General features: G+C 42.9%; 1 protein-coding gene across 5 annotated transcripts in view; it reads left to right on the top strand.

Annotated features, from left to right (window-relative positions):
* The window catches only part of TNNI3K (TNNI3 interacting kinase), a 53,294-nt gene that overhangs the window by 22,256 nt on the left and 8,320 nt on the right, over positions 1–22,718 (top strand). For all 5 annotated transcript variants that reach the window (XM_065071910.1, XM_065071908.1, XM_065071906.1 and 2 more), the window contains 10 exons: positions 1,232–1,318; positions 2,239–2,295; positions 3,317–3,409; positions 3,495–3,552; positions 3,673–3,867; positions 3,971–4,075; positions 17,937–17,989; positions 19,310–19,362; positions 20,519–20,651; positions 21,539–21,648. In XM_065071910.1, the coding sequence (XP_064927982.1) occupies positions 1,232–1,318; positions 2,239–2,295; positions 3,317–3,409; positions 3,495–3,552; positions 3,673–3,867; positions 3,971–4,075; positions 17,937–17,989; positions 19,310–19,362; positions 20,519–20,651; positions 21,539–21,648 (944 nt within the window). The remainder of the gene's footprint in view (positions 1–1,231; positions 1,319–2,238; positions 2,296–3,316; positions 3,410–3,494; positions 3,553–3,672; positions 3,868–3,970; positions 4,076–17,936; positions 17,990–19,309; positions 19,363–20,518; positions 20,652–21,538; positions 21,649–22,718) is intronic.

Below are 22,718 nucleotides of genomic sequence, written 5' to 3'. Positions count from 1 at the left end.
GTTTTAGAGAGCTGTTTCTTTCTGGTGACACTGGTGCAAGCCCATGTCCCCAGCAGCCCTGGAGGCAGCAGAGCTGTCCTGTAGAGGTACCGGGATGAGAGTCAGCAAAAAGCCTCTGCCTCCTGTTTCCTCCAGAGCTGGAGCTGTAGGTGGTTTGCAGGACTCCAGAAGATCTGGCAAACAGCCCTTCCTTAACTCGTGGGCTTGCTGCCCTCTCCCTGGCTTCCTACAAGCCAAGAAGTTTGTACTCATCAGGGTACTGGTGAAAAACATCCTTAAAGAAATGCCAACAAGCTCTGCAATGGGACGAGCAGGGATGACAGGGAGCATTTGGAACGTGACCGCAGCATCAGGTCCCCAGTGCAGACGTGTCTGCTGCTCCTCCTGCCCACTGCCACCCCTGCAAGCAGCATGTGGGACTGTCCCCGGGGACACCAGCAGCACTGACCCAGCACCCGCACACCGCACAAGGCTCCTCTCCGCTGTGTGCTGGGGATGGGGACAACAGCAGGTACAGCTGGGGGTGGTTCTGGGACGTTCCCCCTGCGTCCAAAGGCAGCGCGGTACCATTTGTGGTGAGAATGACTGTCATATAGCAAAACTACGGGTTCCAAAGGCTTTTCCAATACCTGATTGTGGCAAAATACTCCGTATGAAATTGCTGAGGGAAAATTAATTTTTGAAAGGTTTAGGAAAAAGTTGTGAACACTGTCAAGCAGAACTGTGTGCATCAAGCGCCTGAGAGCAAGACATCGTGCACACCCCGCTCTGGTTCCTGCGGAGAACGGGGAGCACAGCACCTGCCACAGCAGCACCGGGGGGAATTTTGTCCGGTTTAGGACACCAGAAATGAAATATTTTCAGGCACTGGTTGTCCCTGTAAGGCCTATTGAAGACTATTGTCAGCTTCCATTCTAGAATTTCTGTAGCAGGGTTCCCTGTTGCCATGTATCACGTTTTAGGATTGGGTGGCCTCGTGAAAATAACATGCTTCATTTTATTGGCAGGTATTTCTCTATATTTCTGTATTTAACAATCCTAGTATGTTTCAGATTAGCACCATTGTATCTTTGTTTACGTGTTTTATGGACACATTGTGCCTTTTTAAAAAAATCTCCTGATTTTGTATAAATCAATTAATTAAATTAAATAATAAAAACAAAACAATCAAACAAACAAACCCACTATTGAATTTACCTGCAAATCCTTATATTTGCTCTTTCTTTCCTAGGTCATGATGCCATTGTGACTCTCCTGAAGCATTATAAGAGACCCCAAGATGATTCACCCTGTAATGAATACTCACAGCCTGGAGGAGGTAGGGTCTGAGAAATCACTTTATTCTCTCACTGAAGAGTCTGATCCAAAGGCCACTGGAGTCTCTGGGAATGTTCCACGGATGGCAGGAGCTTTGGATCGATTCTGTCTGGCACAAAGAAAATTAGTGTCATGAGAATCCCCATTTTCCAGGTACCCCCTATTTATGTGAAAATCCATCCTTTATCTTAAAATAGAGTTGTCACACTGTATTACTCACTAGAAAGAAAATCTAAAAGCTGTGAGGTGACGATTGATCCCTGGTAATCATTACCCACACCTTTTTACATCCTTCAGACCTTGTTTAGCCATTCTCTTTGTGCTGTTAATTCTGATGTTTCTTTGATTACTGACATTCAGCATATTTCTGTAACCAGTTCCCTTCATATTTTTTAATATCTTTTGATATTTAATTCCCCCTTGGGAAAAAAATTAATTACCCTTTTTGCTACAAAAATCCTCATTTATTTTGACAAGTGGTTAACACACCCAGACAGAGGTTTGGCTGGTGACTGTTTGAAGCTTGAACAGAGACACGAGAGATGAAATCCCTGGTAGGCGGAGCAGCCGAGGTGTGTTGGGCACCTCCCAGCACACTGAGCAGCACGATGCGTTCACAGCCCGGGCTGGGTTTGTGAATCTGCTCCAGGATCCTTCATGGAGTCTGGCTGATATACAATAACAGGCGTCTGGAGCACCGGGGACAATCCAGTCGTTCCACAGCGCTTGGTGAAGCACTACACAAATTACTTTCAAGAACACAGCAATATCACGTCACAATCATACATGTTTGTGTGCTTATGTGTATTTTAACCCCTTTATTTTTCATTCTTTAAGCAATCATTGCCTCATTAATTTATCAGTACACATGCTTATATTTTCTTTGAATTCCATAAAATGTATTCTGTTCTTTTATTTCAGATGGTTCCTACGTGTCAGTTCCATCCCCTCTAGGAAAGATCAAAAGCATGACTAAAGGTACTCCCAATGGCAAGGGAAAACTTGAACTTGTATGGCCTTTTTACCCAAGATATTAGTCAACCTGAATGTGCTACACGATTCATGATTCCTGGCACTTTCATTGTTCAGAAACTTAATGATGTGCATAAGCAGCAGCTGTATTTCCCTAGGATAATTTTAGGAAACAATATACTTAGTTTTGTTGCTCAGCATCACAATAGTTCCTATATTTATCTGATTTTCATGAACTTTATTTTTTTTTTTTTTATTTGGAGAAAAGGATGTGATTGTGAATCAATACTAATGAAATACCCATGTATGCATGAATGCAAACAAATATCTTATTGAATTCCTCTGTAAAATGCCTGCATTCTGTCAAAATATAATTTGTGTTAATCTGAAACACATGTAGATAAAACGTTCATATGCATATTTGTACTTTAAAATATTTCATTTTTCATGGTGCTTTCAGTTTAACACTATAAATACTCACTCTGGATATGATCAAATCCTTATATCCTTTACACCACAGCATTGGAGTGCTCCATTTAGAAATATTCTGACAAACTTTATAGTAATAAACCAAAAAGATCAACAAGGTAGGAACGTTTGCTAATTAAATTAAGTTGCAAAACGTAGATTCCGCATGTCACTAAAGAGCCAGTCAGATCCGGAATAGCGTCCCCTGCACCAGCAACGAGCACCAGGTACACAGGCAATCGGAAGCTCATTCTCCCTATGAAGAATTTTAGGCAACCATGATGTGGTACCAGCAGAACCCGCCCATGGGGCAGCGCTCATCAGTGACGCAACTTAAAGCCAAGAAAGCCCAAGGCAACGGTATCATTGCAAGTGTTAATATTCGTTCTTGGGGTTTACTGCGGTTCCTGAAAGAGAAGGCAACAGGATTACCAGCCAAGCAAGTTACAGGAGGAAAATCAGCTTTCCTGTGCAATGGTTTGGTGAAGTTAAATGTTTCTATTCTGTCCTTCCCTGTGACTCCATGTTTTACAGATAGGATCTGTGTTTTGTTTCACAGAAAAGGCAGACGTTCTCCTCCTCCGTGCTGGTTTGCCGTCACATTTCCATCTTCAGCTCTCTGAAATTGAGTTCCATGAAATTATTGGCTCAGGTACCAGAAATAAGAATACATCTGTTTTAAATATCTGATGTTCGTAATAAATATATTGGTGCTTATTTATTTTAAACCATTTTAGGGTCTTTTGGAAAAGTATATAAGGGACGATGCAGAAATAAAATCGTCGCAATCAAACGGTAAGTTTATCTGACTTTTCCATCTTGTTTGGTTAATGACCTAGTCTGAAGGGTTTTTTTTTTAAAACCCACATTTTATTATATTTTTGCTTTAATGTTTTCTCTCATGTAAATTCTAAGCTATCGGGCCAATACCTACTGCTCCAAATCGGACGTGGACATGTTCTGCCGTGAAGTGTCCATCCTGTGCCGGCTGAACCACCCGTGTGTCATCCAGTTTGTGGGTGCCTGCCTGGACGACCCCAGCCAGTTCGCCATCGTCACGCAGTACATCTCCGGCGGGTCACTCTTCTCCCTGCTGCACGAGCAGAAGAGGTGAATCCACCGGCATGCCACAGTTTACAGATAAAAGTAATTTACAGATAATTCTTGTCTGTTTATTAACTTTGAGGTTTGGTGTTTTTTTTCCAAAATATAGAACTCTGGATCTGCAGTCTAAATTAATCATTGCTGTAGATGTTGCCAAAGGCATGGAGTATCTCCACAACCTGACACAACCCATCATACATCGTGATTTGAACAGGTGAGTTTCTTTCTTTACCCTAAGAGTTCAGGACAGATGAAGCCCCAAATGCTGGTGCTGCTCTGCAATCCAGTTGTTTGCACAGCTGCACAGGATGTCATTAACAGCCATGGAGCTGGAGGAAGGCCTGTGCATCCACTGGACCAGGGAACCGGGACACAATGCTTCCACATTCACTGGAGGCTTTTACACATTTTAGTTGGATGACTTGACAGATGGAATTCGTGCTTATAAAAATTTCACTGACAGATATCATATCTGAAACTTCAAAGCTATTCAAACCCTACCTGCACACACTAGCCCTGTGCAATAGCCTGTTTACAATTGATGCGATATAGTGTATTTCCCCAGTGTAAGTTCTTAAATCCCAAACATTAATTAATTCATTTCACCAGTTTTTGTCCTTCTAAGAATTTAGTGCCTGATTCAAACTAGTCACTAGTCCCTCTAAGTTCAATGCAGGAATGTGGAGCATTTCTAGAGGCAACCCCTCCCTGTTGTTTTCCCCCTTAGAAAAGGGGGAACCTTGATGATCCTGTCCATGTCCTGGGAGGGAGAAGCTCAGACTGTGCCCAAAGCTGAAAAGACTCAGAGTTTTTATGCAAACTGCTATGAGTCGCATTTGCTGAACTGTAATTGTCATGAAAGGATGCAGCTGCTAAAAACCAGTGTTTTCTTGCATCTAGCCCACCAATGTTCCATCTTTGTTAGAAGGAAGAAACATCCTCTCTGCTGAGCAGAATCTTTGTGTGTCCTGTTTACATCAGAAACCTGTTAGACCAGCCATTCTGCACTAACTCCTACTTTGGAGGGATTGAGCCCAAATTACCTGTAGGTGTGTTTAAAGAAAAGCAAATGGGAAAATAGTGCTGGAGAAGTGGTGCATTTCTGAGCCTTGAAACAGCTTGTGAGACAAGAAAGCTGCTGCAGAAAGAATTCTTATAAAGTAGGACAAAGTGAGTTACAAAATGGGGTTTCTTCAGTGTCAGACACACGCCTCTTCATTTCCCACTAGCTTAACTACTTGTGCTTTTAAAAATCCCAGAAATGTTCATTTTGTTTGCATCTCAGGTGACCGGGCCTATAGACTTGTGGCGATATAACGAATAAGGTTTTCCTGCATCTTGCTCTAAGTTTTCATTTTCTGGTGACACTGACAGCTGCAGTGAAAGGTTTCTTGTGAGAGACACTCATTCTTTTGGAAAAGGGAGCTGAGTTTTTCCCTTTGCTGAGCAAAGAAGTGAACCATTTGGGAGACTATGCCCAGTTCAAGGTTCTGGTATGAAACTCTGAAAAAATATGAGGCAGCGGCAGTTTTCTGAACATTGTTGGTATCTCCAAGAGACCAGCATGGCTTGCACATGTGAAGGGTTCTGTGTTCATGCTCCAAGCTGACAGCTCTGCAAAGGACACCAGTGTAGGCAGGGACTTCAAATGTGGTGTTTGTTCTTCACAAATGGAAGGTTTCTTGGGATTTGTAGCGTAACGAGGACACAGGATATGTATATGTATATGACCAGTCACAGGGGTGCAAACTGAAGTCCACCAGACTCAGAGTCCTGTCTCTGGCAGTGGCCCATGCTGACAAATCTGAGAGCCAGGCATGTATATAATGATAATGTATTGAATTCTCTCTCAGTTCCCAAGAACTTTAGGTTGAAAAGGATATTTTCGAAAATGTGTACCTGCTCTTGAAGTCACATTTTTTAAATGAAAGAATAACTCTATTTGTGGTTATAAAAGAAGAAATTTCCTTGCAGACCGAAGAAGAAAATCAGATCACTAATGCAAAAGAAGCTGCACATTTATTTATTTTATTCTGAAAAATATCATCTTACAAACCGTATCACTTCAAGCCAGTCTTCTGGGATTTATGTGCCCTAGGTTAGCAATATTGGCACAAATTCTGCTTTATACTCTGACTGCAGATTTTAGCACACTTGGCATTATTCTTCTACTCCAATGTACGAGCGCATCCACCTGTTTGTGGTAAAACCTCTACGAGCACAAGCACCAGCATGGGTTATTTCTGCTGGGACCCCGAGTGTGAGCAGCTGGCCCTGGGTTGCAGGCGGGGGTCACCTGTCTGGGGTGGCCTGTGGTGATAGTGTCCCCAGTGCGCATATCCCACCAGCGTTTGTGAAATGGTTTTGGGGTGCTGGCTGATTTTGAATTACCCCCCAACCCATTTGCGCTGGGTCTATTGTTCGGGTTTGGTTTCTGTTTCAGTTCCACATTGAAGTTGCTTTAAGCTGATTATTTTCTTGGAGTTGTTCTGGGGTGCCCTCATGAAAAAGACCCCATTACTTTATTGAAATGTGCAGATACGGTGTTTCTGTGTGGATATGATAAATGTATGATGTTTAGAAGAATATTGTTAAAACAATAGATTCATTGTTTACATTGAAGGGTTAATCCAAGTATATTAATATAAGCCATATTCTGCAATTTTACTGTAGCAGAACTACATAAAATTTGTCAGAGAGTATTTTAAATGCACTTTGGATTGGCCAAATACTTTCAAAACCTATGTCACTCATAAAAATTCTTTTAGCCTAAGAAAGCCTGAACTCACATTTCAGAAGCCTTTCAAATGCTTCATTTTGACATTTTTAATTATTTTTCTATTCTTCCTAGCTTTTTAATTTTTTAATTGTCATTCAACTTGCAGGTTTTAAAAATAAAATTTTACTTATCAAATCTCAAGAATTTTTTTTAAAAAAAGGAATGTTTCACCTTCCTAAGAACAAGTAAAGTTTTGTTGACAAGAAATGTCTGTTCCCCACTTCTTAGTTGACATCTTGTCATTATGAAGACTCTCTAATGCCTTAATAATTGAAATTATGAAATGCTGGACACTTAATTCGTTGGTTTCTGTCGTTGTTGCTTGGATTTCCCATACAGGCAAATACTTTCTCCTGCTGTCTTGAAACGGTGGATCTGAAGTAACACCTTGTCGCTTTCTTTCATTACTGCTTTTCCTTTTCTTTGTTTGTTTTGTCCTTTTTTACTTTAAATATTTTCCCTAGTCAGTTTCTTGTTTTGTTTGGCCCATTCATTACAGATAAAGCATCTCTGACTGGTTCACTTCTAAGAGCTGAAATTGAGTACAGATCAGCTCACTCATTCGGTTTCTTTAGTGATACCCGAGTGGAATCACCAAGTCCTTGGTCTACGCAGAGAAAATCCAGCTATGGAAATAGGCTCAGGGTGTGCACCTTTCAGTGAAAGGTGGTGAAGTAACTAGCTGGACTGAGCTGTGAGATTTTAGGTGAAAATGCCTCCTTTTGCTAAAGACACACAGGCAGTTATTCAGCAGAGCTCACAGCAGCTCCCCCAGGCCATCACATTTATGGAATAAAGCGGTTTGCTTGCAGTCAAATCGCACACGGTGGGAAAGGTCCACACCAGCCCCCTGCACACACCACTGAGCGGGGTCAGGTGCTTTTCTGCTCCCTTGGGGCTTTCCTAAAGGAAAGTTCTTGGCCCAGCTGCAGCTCAGGCCTTTCCCTCCTGTGCAGCCCAAACCAAACTGCTCTGGTTTGGCTGGGGGGATTGAGTGCATCTTCCACAAATGTCTTCTACCTCATTTTTTCTTTCCATGCTTGTATTTGACCCGGTTCTCTGTTGCACACCGTCCATGTGCACCACCTGCTCTCCTCCTTCCAGCCGAGGTTCTTCTCCTCGCCCCACTGACTCCTCACACCCTCCATTTTCTCACCAGTCTCCTTCATGCATCTGTGTCCCGCCATGGGTTCCTTTGGGCCACCAGGCTGTGGGGCTCAGATGAAGATACTTTCTTTGGAGCTGTAATTCTTGCCCCAGTCATGACACAAGCCAACAGCCCCATGCCTGCGTGCTGCACTCTGTGGAATGGCTTTAAGACAGCAAAGATCCAAACCTTACCGTTCAGCTTTACGCCTTGTCACTACCGGCTGTTAGAAAAATGGCTCTGCTCTAAAGGATTTTAAATAATGTTTTCCACAAAAGAAAACCCAAAACATTATCTCACTAGAGAGCCAAAAAGCATGTCATTGCCTCACAGAACTTCTGCCAGATCATATTTGTGAGGGTCAAAAGATAATTTGCTGTAAGCACATCAGTGCGGTTGCTGTGTGGTACTGAGAGCAGCTTAACTTCTGAAACTTTTCAGTGTGAGAGTAGAAGTCGTGTTTGCAGCGTGAGTCCCAGCCAGCCCACAGGCACAATTACTAGATGAAAATCTTTACTACCACTGAAGAGAAAGATCAAGAGTGAAATTCTGACCCTTTTGTGTTAAGTTTTGCCAGTGGCTTCACAGGAGCCCTAAATTTTTTACCTTAAATTTTCACATAGCTTGCAACCCCCTTTTTGAGTTCTGAAATCTAATGCAATGCACATAATGCATTAAATAAATCTGCAATATGGCCTGGCAGAACAGAGAAGAAAATGAATGTTTCATGTCTCTACCCTGGAAAAGGGGTTATCATTCCATTTTGAGAATAATTGTGAGTTCTATTTGGCTTCCCAGTTCTGGAAAAAAAGTTCTGACAGCTATCAGCAATGGTGACCTGTATCAGCTTATTACTACTTACACCGTGGTGAGGGATTGTAGCCACAATGGTTATAGCACTTTAATTAAAAAGAGACCATTTTAGTATCAATTTAATTTAAGCAATAGCAGCTGAACATGTTTAGACCCAGCCTTTGAGCACCCGACCTTCATTTGCCGGCTGTAAGTGTGAAGGTTTTGGAGCTGGCTCAGCCAGGGCGATGAAAGGGGACGGCAGGCTGGTGGGGACGGGGACGGTGTCTGCAACTCCTCTTTGTTACAGAGCCCCTAGTGAAATCTGAAAATAGCACTTGCCTTTCATTAAACCCACAGCGTGTTACAGCAGTTGCCTTTCATTAAACCCGCAGTGTGCTAAGGGTATAAGGATCTTTTCATGGCCCTTTTCTCTGGGAAGGGACAGCCCTGAATGTGCATTGCTGTCCCCTGCCCTGGCAGGTCTGCAGAACTATCTGCTCTTGTAAAGCCAGGATGATTACACACTTCTCATTCTTCTCTCATATTTTTCCTTCCATGGTTTCATGAAGAGAATGGTGCTTGGTCTCACCATTTCAAACTGTATGTGGCCTGAACAGAAGACAATTAATTCCTGATTCTGCTGAACTCATTATTAACCTTCTCAGCTTAGATTTATCTGGCTGTATTTTTCAAATAAGAGGCTTAAGAGTTCCTTTCTCATCTGTGGTTTTCAAATTTCCAAGTGCCATTGAGGCAATAACAGCATTTTAGAGCTATTTCTGTGAGTTATACTTATTCCTTTAGAAAAGAAAAATTAGTAACTGTAGCGTTCACGGGTGGTACCAGACTGACAAAGCCGTTCCAGAGATTTACCTCCTGCTCTCACGTGCATCCCGCACTCAGCACCGAGATGGGCTTCTCGCACATTTTGTCGGAAAGGCTGGTGTACACCATGCATAGAACGGGTCTGTTTAGTGATTTTTCAGCCCCTCTACAAAAATTGTAAACCGAGGTCTTGACGCTATCTGTTGTCAAGCTGGGTTTATTTCAGGTCTATACAATCCTTGAGTAAACTCAAGCTGAAGCTGGAGCTCGATACAGTTTATTCACATTGAGATGTGGTGACCATTTTTGTCCCTGCTGACAGAGGTCAAATTTGAACCAAGCCCACAGAAAAGTCTAGTTTTGTATGATTCACGTGCCTACATTCAACCCAGGGTACGGCCTTCAAGGGTCTCTCTAGTTTAGCCTTGTGCTTGATTAATTTTCAGTTGACATCTGGTGGGGGTCTCAAAACAATTTCAGATGTCACACTCAAATCAGTTAAATATTTTGTTGGAAAGTATATATGGGAGCTAAAATCAGATTAAATATAAACTGAAGGAGTCTTGGCTCTATTGTATGAATCCACTGCACTTTAATGATTAAAATTATCATGCCGGGGTTGGGGTTTAGGTGAAGCTGGAAATCCTGAAGACAGTGAATTGTGGGAGTCCTGGTTGGGAGAACTTCATTTTTTCTGTCCTAAAAACTGTTATCTGATGAAATTTTTGTTTATCACTTGACTGTTCTTGCTCATAACTACAGCTCTAATAAGGGCAAGCTATGCTTTTTTTGTTGAGACCATCAATATTACTTTCATTTTTCCTCCATCACGTAAGCCATTGCCAACTCTTTAATTTCTCTTTTTCATATACTTTTCAGTCTCCTAAATTTACTTGGATCAGTCAACATTTTGATAAATACCTTGTAAGCATTGTTGTGTCCGCATTCATCTGCTGTTGTTTTGTAATTTGCTCAGCCCTACAAGAGCCGCGTGCTGTGCAGGTATACAGTGACTGGTGTGAGAATCTGGAGTTACTGGAAGTTTTTGACCTAGATAAAGCCTTTTGTGAATATTTCCCCACAGTTCCAGCTTGTTTGAAAACCTGTGTTTGTGGTGCTAATTTCTAAAAACCTTGATCTTTATTTGTTATATGCAACTGGTGTTTTTCTGCTTCTTCTTGCGTGTTCTTTGCTGGAAATTAAATCAATTGCAATAGCTTCTTTGAATCAGTAAATCAATTTTCAATAGATTTTATACACACTTTTCCTGCTAAATGACATTTTGCAATAGGCAAAAGATATTTTGCTTGCATGGTCATGATCTGTATTCTTGTTCTGCATCTTGGATATAGCACATCTTTCACTAGCAAACATTGCAATAGCAAGTATTTTGTGTTTGTCCCTCAGCTTGATTCTGTCCACCTTTTATAGAGCTGTAAAAGATCGTAAATGTGGCAATAGCTCCCTTTTCCAGTTATTTTAAAGGTTTCCTCTCTCATCAGGTGTCTGTACCAGGCACAGAACCCCTCTGTTCTCTATCAATTGTGACAGTGATGGAGCGGTGCTTTGCTGTTTTACAGGACATCCAGCTGGATGTGGTTCAGGTAGAAGTGGGGAGATGTCGTTCCAGCTCTTAGAGCTTCTCTGGTCCCCAGAATCAGTGGCAGATGTCCCTGCAGCAATATGTAACTGCATTCTGTGACAGTATCACAGGGGCTTGAAAAATAAATGAATTAGTGTGTAAAAACTTGGGATTTTCTTTTTCTCCTGGAAAAAGACATAGGACCTTTCAGCCTGTTTCTGAGCTGCCTGGGGAAGCACAGCTGGTTCAGAGCGGTGGATGAGTGAGGATAACAGAGTGAGGGGCTGCGTGTAAATCCTTCCCTGTCCATTAGCATCACCCATACCTTCTCAGTAATTCTAATTTGTGCTGCAACACTCTCTCGGTGTTACTGACTTCACAAAATCTTGACATACTTGAGCTGATCTTTCCGAAGTGGGGTAAATGTAATGTTTTGTTTAGAACACACACATTGAGTTCCTTTATCCCTTGGCTGCTGGCTGTGCTTCATCTTGATCAAACATAGAAACAAAGAAAAATAATCAGAGCTTCAGTTTTGTTAATTCCTGGTATCTTGATTTCACAAGTTTGCCTTCCATTTTCCTTTTTATGTACTTACTACAAAGTCTCTCCCAGGAAACTGAGATCCATAAAGCTTTTCAAAGTTTGAAAGAGAAGCTTACATCTTCAGACATGCTTCTGGCATAGTAATGAATTTTGATCCACTGTTAGTGTTCTGTCACAATAAATGGATTTTACTGAGCTCTTTTAGAGAGCCCAGCAATAGATATTAGCTCTTGCGTACATGCTTCATTACCTGAGGAGATGGGTTCTCAGACTGTTTCTGAGACCATCCTTCATCCCTGGCACCCTGCAGGTCCCGGGGACCCTCCAGCCAAGCAACCTGGTGGGAACACACTCGTGTCCTGTCCCCAGCGTGTGACAGCCCCGTCCCACCCAAAGTGTTGGGGATGCCGGGCTTTGGAGCGGGGAGTGACACAGGAGAGCAGCCCTTGTACCCACTTGTGACTCCAGGTCCCTGCACAGTGTCACTCATGTGGCAGCACCAGGCTTGTGGTTGCTGCTGGTTCCAGTGCCACTGGTTTCCCCAGGAATGGTCCTGGGGAGCTTCCGCTGGCCAGATACCCAGGGGAGATGATGCTGCCACGTGTCACATTGGGATTCAAGAGCACCCAGCTTCAGGGCACTGAGTGGGAGTCCCAGATGGTGCATCCTCGTGGTGAGAGCTTTTTTTTGGAGCATTTTCTCTTGAAAAGAACCATGAAGCACCTGTGTCTTGGTGCTGGCCTGAGTGTCCTCTTAATGTTGCTGTGTCTCCCTTCATGGAAGGTGCACGTAAGCCCCTGAAAAGCGCAGCCTTCCAGGCTGGCTCATAGATTTACCTGGAATAATGTGTCTGCAGCTGCTGAGCCGGAGTGGCTGACAGGCGCTGGCCAAAGGCTTCCCCTCAGCCACCCTGCCAGGGTGTCCCCGCTGCTGTCACCTCCTCTGTCCCCCATCCTGGATGCAGCTGGGAAATTGCCCCTCGGCTCAGGCCTTACTTCAGCATTACGAGAGATTATGTTTATGGTGCACTAATCCGCAGGGAATTGTAGCAAGGGTTTTAAGTCACGATGTGTTGTGTTAAACTATTAAATCTGTATTTCTACACCCGATTTCGGAGAGCTCGGTGGGGCTGCAGCACAGGGCAGAGGGCAGGCTCTGACTCAGGGTTATTAACCTGCTCTCTCTGCTGCATGCAGCCTGGAAACGCAGGATCCAAAAGCTCTGGCTTAGAGTTATTAACCTGTTGTCTCTGCTGCACACAGGCTGGAAACATGGGATCCAGAAACACTGCTCGGGGTTTGGAAGGGCAGCACAGAAATGTTTTAAACTGTTTTGAAAGCCAGACTCCAATGTGGAGACTGGTCTGCGCACGTGTATATGCTTTTGCAGAAAAAGTCAATATAACAAGAAATGTAATTTGGACACTGATGCAATCAATAAGTACTATGGCTTACATCAGAAGTTTGTATAGAGTAATATCCCCTGGAATCAATGCCCATTGCAGGACACAACCATTTATAATTTTGCACTGATGTTGCAATGATCCACTGCAGGGTTAAGAATAAAAGATCTCAGAAGCTGTAAATAGAGTGAAGTGAATCAGATCACCTTTTAGTCTAACTAGCAGCTATGCGTACTTGAAAACTATTACCCTCATTTTTTGCAATTTACCGACCTCAAACTATGGTTTCCCAAACCCTCATATCTAACAGCTCAGCTTCTTTTCTAAAAAACCTTCAATGGAGAGTGTCATGTTGAACAAGACATGAACGTGACCTAATTCTGAAGACTGGAAACAAATTTAGATTCAAAATAGTCTGTTTCTACACAGCCAGGAATGAAAGCACATAATTTTTCTCCTGTGGGGGTATTTTTCAAACACTGTGCTTAGTTTCTTGTTCATCCCACTCTATAGATAACAAAAGTAAAAAGAATCATTTTAGTCATCTCTCAGCTTAGGACTGTGGGACATTATGTCAGTCAACAAATTTAGATCCAGCCATGCCAGAGTCTGGGCTGTATGCTGTGGACTGTCATTTTGGGTGACTGGTGCATTCATTTCAGCTGGAACACCACTATGTACTCGAGACTTTAAGGAACACATAATCTATCACTTTTCATAGCTTCCCTTCACTTTAGAAGTTGCAAGTGCCCTAGATCTGCCAACATCTATTGACTGGCCTCTTCACCTTCTCTTGGATTATCATAAGACTTTGATTCTTTTAATGTAAAGTAGATGCCTTCCAAACCCACGGTGTTCTCTCTTTCCAGACAAGCTTTGTGGTTTTGTCCTGGTGATTGCTGTGCTTGTGCTCACCTTAGTTCTGAGCCACTACACCCTAATTCCAGTTTGAGGTCACTCAGTCTTGTGAGTATGGCTTATGTTACTAACTCCTTAGTGACCTCAGTTTTGTTATATTGAGTAAATGTTATGTGTTTGCACTGAATTTTCCAAATTATAGACAGTTCCTTTGAACCTTGTGAACACAAGTTACACTGGGAGTTTTCCCAGGTGACAGTCCTGTAGTTCAGGTGGCTGGCGATGTGGAAATACTGCAGTCCTAAGAACACAACTGTCCTGCTTTCTGGTGCCTCAGAACACCATGGTTCTGGAGTCTTTCTATAGCCAGTGCTGAGCATGAGTAGCTAAACTCATTTGGATATGGGGAGGGAACACTTCAGTTCTGATCACTAAATGCTGTCAAATGTGTCAGCATTGCAGTAAAATGCCACATCGTTTTGCACACTCAGTATAGAACGAAGAAGAAGAAGAGGAGCAGGGAATAAGCGCATTCAAAAGGTATTTATGGATCCGCAGAAACAAAAGCCCATATGTGTATAAATATGCATATAGGTGTTTGCTCAGTGCTTGGGGAATTGATGAATTCCCGTAGCAAGTCCCTAGGCAGTGTGTTGCACAAAGAGCTGCGTGCATGTGGAGAGATGGAAAGGAGGCCACAGGAAAGCTACGGCTGGGAAAATTGTAGAACACTTCGGTTGGGAGGGACCTCCAAGGTCATCTGGTCCAAAACCTTCCCTGAAGTTGGGCTGACTTCAGAATGAAATACCTGTATGAAATCCAGTAATGGCACACAGTGCTGGCTTCAAAGCTTCTCCAGCAGAACAGTTCATTTCATATGGCAAAACCCACCAGCAGGTTAGACTGAACCACTTACGAAACACAGAAGAAAAGACATTTTGGACTAGACTCAATTTTGGTCATTTTGATTGCCAGAACTTGAATCCTTTGCTTCTCTGTCCCTCCGTAAAGAATTTCTGCTGCCAACAGCTTTCATTTCAATCCCACAGTCCAGTCAAAAGCCATGAAATAGGGACTGGTGTTGGGAGAAAGACAGAGTTTCAAGATTGAGGTTTTGAAGGCACACTGACCCATCTTTGCAGTGTCACAGTACTTGTAAAACAGTAGTGTCTCCTAAATGACCAGGGAATGTGTCCATCTTTCAGAGATGTCACCAGGAGTGTCAAAGAAGCTGATGTGATTTAATGCTCACTGCCATTCACTGGGCATTAACAGACTGTTAAAGGGAAAAGGGATCTCCTTTTTTCCTGTCTTTCTTATTTCTTTTTTGGTCCATTAAGGATTAGGCACATAAAAATAAAATAAGATTTTTTAAAGGATATATACCTGATAACCCTGTTACTAGCAAGTGGTTTAGTTCCACAACATATTGACAAGCATAAGAAACATATAATTTGTGTAAGAATTGGCAAAAAGAAAGTACCTACTCCAACAGTTCCCATGCTTTGTAACTGTTTGCTGGTTTTCTCTATACTTTTGGCAAAGTAAATATAATTTGAGTTATCTTTCCAGAATGACCAAGTGCATTCAAGCTGAACCAAGTGTTGTCAAAAGGCTTAAATGATTCGTATCCCAGAGATCCACAATGAAATTCAGAGACACTATGCCGTGCTTACAGACTGCATTGCACCCCCCTCTAGTGACCAGTCTTGGTAGGGCCAGATGGAAACTTTGCAAGTATTTCCTATCAGAGAAGTTATGCTTTTGTTTTGCTTTTGCATGATGTTTGTGGAATCCTCCCTGGGAATTATAAAAAATGTCCTTTTTACGTGGAATTGTTTGATGGTTGAAGAATGTAGGCTCCTGGGATTTATTGTCATTTGTAATGACGGCCAGCTTAGAGGATAAGTTCAGAATGAAACATTTCAGTCAGGTTATTCAGTTACAGGGAAAAAAAATGTCATCTTCTTTGTACAGCACATTATGAAATTTTTGCTTACCATCTTAATTCAGAACAAAATCAAATGTTTCAATCTCGAAAATTTCTGGAAATACCTGGGTTTATTTCCCAACCCACTCTGCTAAATGAGTTTATTTCCAAGACCTTTGAGGCTCACATTTTCTTAGGACATTAACCTAGTCCCTGTTTATATGTTATCAGTTTTCTGCAGATGCCTCCATCCCGTTGTCCTTTTGTTAATAATTCTGACACTTCAGCAAATGGATAAAGCTGAACAGGTACCAGAAAATCAGCAAGAAGTCCCTGAACTTTTGTCGTTCTTGTGCTGTTGTGTTCTTAGGTGGTTCTGTTGAGATAATGGGGTTTGAGAAGATGATACAAAACATCCAGAGTATTTTAAGTTCTATCTATTGCTCTGAGGAAGAAATTCTCCCCTCCTCATTGCAAACATGTGTTGGGTGCTTGTGGTGAATGCCAGCCTGGAGCACAGCTCATATGTTTTTGCTAGGTTTGCAGCTCTGCTACCTACCTGCTCGCAAGTTGACACTTATCAAATGCGTAGGAAATATTTACAGTCTGATATGAAAATATTTTTGTATTTGTTTTGTTCATACTTGGAAGCTTATTTTTTAAAATCCTCTAATTAACAAAAAGGGTGCATACAGAGGGTTAGATTTCCTGCCAGGAATTATCCGTATGCCTCACTGCCTTTGAGCAAATAATATGTAAGTAAATCTGAATTTTCTTCGCAATTCCTTCAATAAATGGATTTTAACCACCACACAAATCTCATAATTCACCTCTTTGGTTCTAGCAGTTTTAGGACAAATCCAGTAGATTTAACGTTAAGCCTCGAAATATCTCTGCTGACAATGTAAGGTACAGTTCTGCTTATCCGAGCCTTTACATCCACCGAGGCCGGCAGTTGCTATGGCTTCAAAGATTTCACAGAAATCAAAACACTTTGATAAGTGTCAGAACCAGTAGTTATCTGTGATAGAAGATTTCTCTGATCTCTGGATGTCCTGACAGAGATTGCCCCATACATCTGCTGACCAAACTAGAATTTTCTTGCAGCTATTCCTTTCTTCCTGGCTCCAGAAACTGTCTGGGGCAAAGATGAAGATGTTTTATTGACATAAGAACCTGACACACACAGGTCTAATTGGAGTGGCACATTTTCCTGTGATCTCTTGCTGCCTGCAGCTCAGTTAAAAGAGGTGACCGTGAACTTCACCCCAGCTGCAGATCTGGGATCCAGGGCACTTTGCAGGATGCAGAGGTGCAGGATCTGGGATCCAGGGCACTTTGCAGGGTGTAGAGACGGTTCTGGCTGCAGATTTGGATCCAGGACACTTTGCAGGGTGCAGAGGCAGTTCTGGCTGCAGCATCCCACAGACCAGTGGGCTGCACAGTGTTCTGTCTGTGAAATCTTGCTGGGTTAACCCCCAGTTCCACTCTCCTCGGAGCACCGGCCATTGCCCCAGACCCCTCCTTGCTGCCGCTCAGAGTTACAACCCCCAGTCCCTGGGGATGCTGATCACATCGTATGAACCAGTTTGCCCAGGGAGCTTGTCTCATGAAAGTAACATTTACATTATCAAGTGTGGTTATTAAAATGAATAGGACTTACCATTGTGTCATCATTTTTTCCCCAGCTTAATGGATTTCTTATGTCTTCTGGTGATACATTCTATATAGATTCTTCAGATCTGTTCCTTCCCTTCCATACCTTGGCATTAATCTGGAATTACTGCTATGGATTTATGTTTATGTGAGCCTTAAAAGAGAAAATAATCAGCCAATGTAATTTTATTTAAAGGCCATCACTGTATTTATATTCAAATATCATCTTTTTCACTTCATCAGTGTGATTCAGTGCACATATTGAATAAAGCTGTTGTACTTAATCTGTAACTGTTTAGAGTAAACGTTTTACTCCAGTATTGATTAGAAACTGACATTCTCATTTATGAAGCTATTGGGTCTGCCGTCTCAAAGTTAGTGTGTACTTTAGAACAACAAATGTGAGATTTAGCTGAAAGTTTTTATTTATAGACTTTTATCTACTTAAGCAGGTAATTTGAACTCCTCAAGAGTTTAGCTACGTACAAAAACTGTAGAATTTTCTCCATCTTTAAGACACCATTGAACAATTACCTATATTTCTTGTTTCCCCAGCCACAATATTCTCCTGTATGAGGATGGTCATGCAGTTGTTGCTGATTTTGGAGGTAAGGATTTTTAATGAAACCTTTATAAATTAACCTCAGATTCTCTAAACCAAAATACCTGCTAAGAAGATGCTAGGGAGGTTTGCTCTTCATGTTGTTATCAAGAGAGGACACAAAAGACTTGGGGGTGGGTGAGATACCCCTGGGTTTGTCCCCTCAGTCAGTAGGAGCTGTGGGTACCCAGCAGCCCAGGTGATGTGAGGTGGAGGCATCTTGGTTGGAGCAGCTTCTAGGGGCAGGTTGGAGGAACAGGTTGAGTGACAATGCTGGTGACAGCAGATGTGCCTTCTTGTCTTCCACGGCAAGTGCTCAGGACCTGGGGACGGTGCAGTTCTGCCAGTCTGCCCACTGGCAGCCAGCCCCACGGTGACAGGTTTCTCTCATTTTAGTTGAAAGAGCAGAATGTGGCTCATTATTTCAGCTATGGACCTCAGTGACTTGTGCTCAAAATCAGCCTGGGCTTTACTCTGTGACTCTGGATGTCCTGCACTGTCTTAGTGCTTGTCTGCCCAGCTCCACGGGAATGGTCTGGTTGGTGCAAGGTGTAGTCCAGGGCGATGGGCTTGACCTGCCTGCTCACAACTGCTTGACGTGAGATGTGGCCATTGTCACCATGCGATGTCACCACAGGTGTGACCAGGAGAGATGCATGAACACCAGCCTAGGGTAGGAGGGTGGTGTCAGTGTGACCATGTCCACAAGGATGCAAAGGTGGCCAGACCTGCTGTCACCAGCCCCAGGCTGGGACGATGTGGGATCAGCTGCCTGGCCACAGCATTGCTGACACACTCTTATTCTTACCGTGCACACTTCAGTGTGTTTGCCTGATATGTCAAAGGCATCCAAGTCCTGCCTGGGGATTTGTTTATGTGTCACAAAATGTGGCGTATCCCACCTTCACTACAGTCATGCCAGATCTTGTCATGTTTAGGTGGGCTGCTTTTCTGACATCGAGTAAGACTGACAGGGTCTGTGGGACTGCTGTTCAGTGCAGGGCTCAATGTGTTGTCAGTCCAGATACGGTTATATTGACCGGTACAAATAACCACGAGCTCACAGATTGAGCTGCATCCTCAGCTGCTGTAAACTGCACTAATGTCGATGGAGCTTTGTAGGTTGGTGCCAATGCTGAACGGGGCATGCAGGTTTCCGGAGCCTCATTATCTGTACACATCCTTGTTGAAAAACAGTTATCACCATTCTCCTGGACTCTCAAAAAACAAAACACCACAACAAACACTTTTTACTAAGACTTTTGTATAATAAGATGAGCATCAGCTTAACAGTAATTTGTTGTTGTTGTTGTTCTATGTATTTCAGAATCTAGATTTTTGCAATCCCTGGATGAAGACAATATGACAAAACAACCTGGGGTTTGTTTCTTGTTTTGTTCCACATTATTAGTATAAAACATACAGACAAACTCAGGTTAGGAGAAAATTACACTAGAAATATTTTTGTTGGAAAAATGAACCAGTATAGTATTTTATCTCTCTTAATGTTTCTTTGTGTTTGGTTGTTTTTTTAATTTAAGCCTTTTTAATAACAGAGGTGAGTGAATATACAATATCTGCAATGGAAAATAATGCTTTACAAGGTTGTCTTTGAAGCTCTATTTACCCCAAAATCGTTAGTAAAGTGTCATTTTTTTAATCCACCCTTCCCCACTCACACACACATGTTGCTGGGAGGTGGTTTCTGTGTCTAACAGGGAATTGATTATTCGACACTGATTTTCTTTCAGAGTTCTTTTGTCCATTACAAGCCTGTTGCTCACAGATAGGCAGCTTCACAAGACAGTGTTGATGTCTCCACAGGTTTAGTCCAGGTGCATTCTGTGTGTCACTGACACTTTGCACCATCTTAATGACTAATTGTGGAACAGGGTGGGTGGTGCTAAATCCAGGGTTTAGCAATCATCTTTTTACCAAGTTCTAATAGGTTTTGACTGTGTGAGGAGTGAGCACTGCCGCTGCAGGCTCTCCTGGGAAGGGCTGCCCTGCAAAGGGTGTAGATTTGGTTACTGGGTGCGAGGAACCTGCACAACCACCCAGAAGCCCCCACTGCTTGTGCAGCAGCCTCAGGATGGGGCTTGTGTAGAATGCGGTTTGTGCAGAACATGGTGAGATGCCCAGAGAAGCACCAACCCAATGCAGTTATCGGCAGCTTTTCCATCCGCCAGCTGGAGCAGCAGTTAATTGGCATTACACGGAATGCTCAGAACTTATAGTGTTGTCTCAAGGCTTTGAGGCTAGTGTCCTGCTGTTATTCTAGCACCGCTGTCCTGTTCAGAGCCCGATCAGTCTGGCTTTATGGTGCTGAGACAGCTGCCATGCTAATGCTGTTACTTATAATGTGCTGCCTCGATCTTGCAAGCCAGGTGGAATTTTTTCCTGGCAAATTAACCAGTTATTTTATGGAGCAATGGTAACAGGGAAATAAGAAAGGAAGACAAACACAGAAATACAAAGGATGCGTATGTGAGGAGGTAACCCCTGCTGATGTGTTGCTGGTGTGTCCTGGGCGCAGAACCTGCGCTGGATGGCCCCCGAGGTGTTCACACAGTGCACCAGGTACACCATCAAAGCCGACGTCTTCAGCTATGCTCTGTGCCTCTGGGAGCTGCTAACGGGTGAAATCCCATTTGCTCACCTGAAACCAGGTAAGGTGCTCAATTAATGAATATTTAAATTTCTCTGAACTGAAGAAGTAGCTACATTGTATAATACTAACCAATTTTTACTGAAGTATGTTATTAGGTGCAGGCAAAAGCTGCAATGAGGACAGACAATGGCTGAAATTATTTTTATGATGAATACTATGATAGGAATGGGATATGGTTAAAAAATGTTAGACCATTCTTGTTACAATCTCATGGTTGCAATCTTACAGTTCCCCACATATCCCATGTACTCTAATCACATCACTTCAAACTGTCAGGCAAACGAAGTATTTTACTTAGTTTTTGATAGGAGTTCAAAATACATTGGTTTTGAGTTGAAAAAGTATTGCTCAAAAGGAATGAGAGCAATTAACCATGTGTTTGGATTGACTAAATGTGCAAACTCAGTTAAGAAAATATCTTCCTGTGTCTCAGCAGTGGCTTGCACTTATAAAAAAGGCAGTCACTAGGTTTTTACTGAAGAAATACTTAATTTTTGTCTTATACTGTGACAGAACTAGCTGTGGGTTAAGAGACCTGAGTCTGTTGCCAGTTTATCTGAAGTACACCTGTCATCCTGTCTAACTCGTGAAGATAATGAATTCTTTTTAAAGAGAATTGAAGTTTAACTCATTTTTGCCCCTGAAGGCCTTTTCTCTTTGGTTTTAAGCTAAATTAGGTTGTCTTCACCCATGCTCAGCGCTAACAGCAATGTGTTTCCACTCGGGGCTGTGACTGCCTGAGCTGTCTTCATGGACAGCATGGGCTGGAGATGCCTCTGCCAGTCTCTGTGCAGGGGTTTGGTGGTTTGGGGTGGGTGTCCCCGCTGGAGGGGGTGGGTGTCCTCCTGCCGGGGTGTTTGTTGCTGAGGCCGCACTCTCCCACAGCGGCAGCCGCGGCCGACATGGCGTACCACCACATCCGCCCGCCCATCGGCTACTCCATCCCCAAGCCCATCTCGGCGCTGCTGATGCGTGGCTGGAACGCCTGTCCCGAGGTGAGTGTCCCTGCCGTGGAACGGGGGGTTCTGCCTTGCCCACCCTGTGTCTGTCTGCATGGGGCTTCCCCAGAGCCCAGGTTCTGAGGGAAGTGCCACTGCAGAGAGCCCTGTCACAGATAATGGGGTGACAAGAAATACAGAGGGGTTGATGAATCAAGGAGGAAAGCAAATTAACATTTAGCCATTAAATGAAACTATAAGCAATTATGTAACTTTGATTATTACTAGAGTTATTATAGAGTGAAGATTTAGCCAGAGCTTTCTCATGAGCTCAAATGTTCACAGGTTTCTCTGTGCGGTCCCCTCGCCAGGACTGCAGAGAACACCCAATGCTGTCACACCGTGTCCCCGCAGGACAATGGTGCTGGTGCACTGGGCAGCAATGGGGTTGAAGTGCTGCGTTCCTGGGGATGCTGCTGTCCCTGCGTTGCACAAAAGGCTTTAAAATTCAGTCAATTTCATTGAACATTATAAAATGTGACCATAGCATGGAGGGTTTTTCTTTAAAGATAACTGTGTTGCTGGTTAAAAATATCCATCAGCTCTCTGAAGGACAGAATAGGAAAATCCTGAGTTTTGTGCTGCTCCTCTGCTTTTCAGTCAAACAAATATACCACTTTCCTGTCCCTGACTCATATTAGTCTAGGTTAGGAAACCGTGACAATCTCTTATTTGGACCTGGTTAGGTTACTTTGGTTTTTTTAATAGCCACCTATACCAGCATACAGGAGGAATAACATGTCCTTGAATTTTACTTATGGTCACTGTTTTACTTGGATATGTCCTCATTGAATGTATAACGATGGAAAATCAAGCTCTGCTTTTCTTTCTGGATTTTGAATTTCATTCTGATTCTCAACTTACAGTCCTCTCTGTTCTCTTCTAAAAGAAAATCCACCGTTATCAATCTTTGAGGGGTCATGCAGTGCTGTTCTCTGTAAATCTTCCCACTGGCCCCAATTGCTTGGGTTAGTAACAGCTCTGCAGAAATCCCCTTTTGAGGACACTCATGTGCATTTACGTGTCTGCAAAGCTCTCAGAGCAGAACTGCACCGGCTGGCGCTGGT

The sequence above is a fragment of the Columba livia genome, chromosome 8, assembly GCF_036013475.1.
Source record: "Columba livia isolate bColLiv1 breed racing homer chromosome 8, bColLiv1.pat.W.v2, whole genome shotgun sequence".
NCBI classification, from domain to species: domain Eukaryota; kingdom Metazoa; phylum Chordata; class Aves; order Columbiformes; family Columbidae; genus Columba; species Columba livia.
Note: the sequence above shows the minus strand (reverse complement) of the source record. Positions and strands in the feature narration are given on the sequence as shown.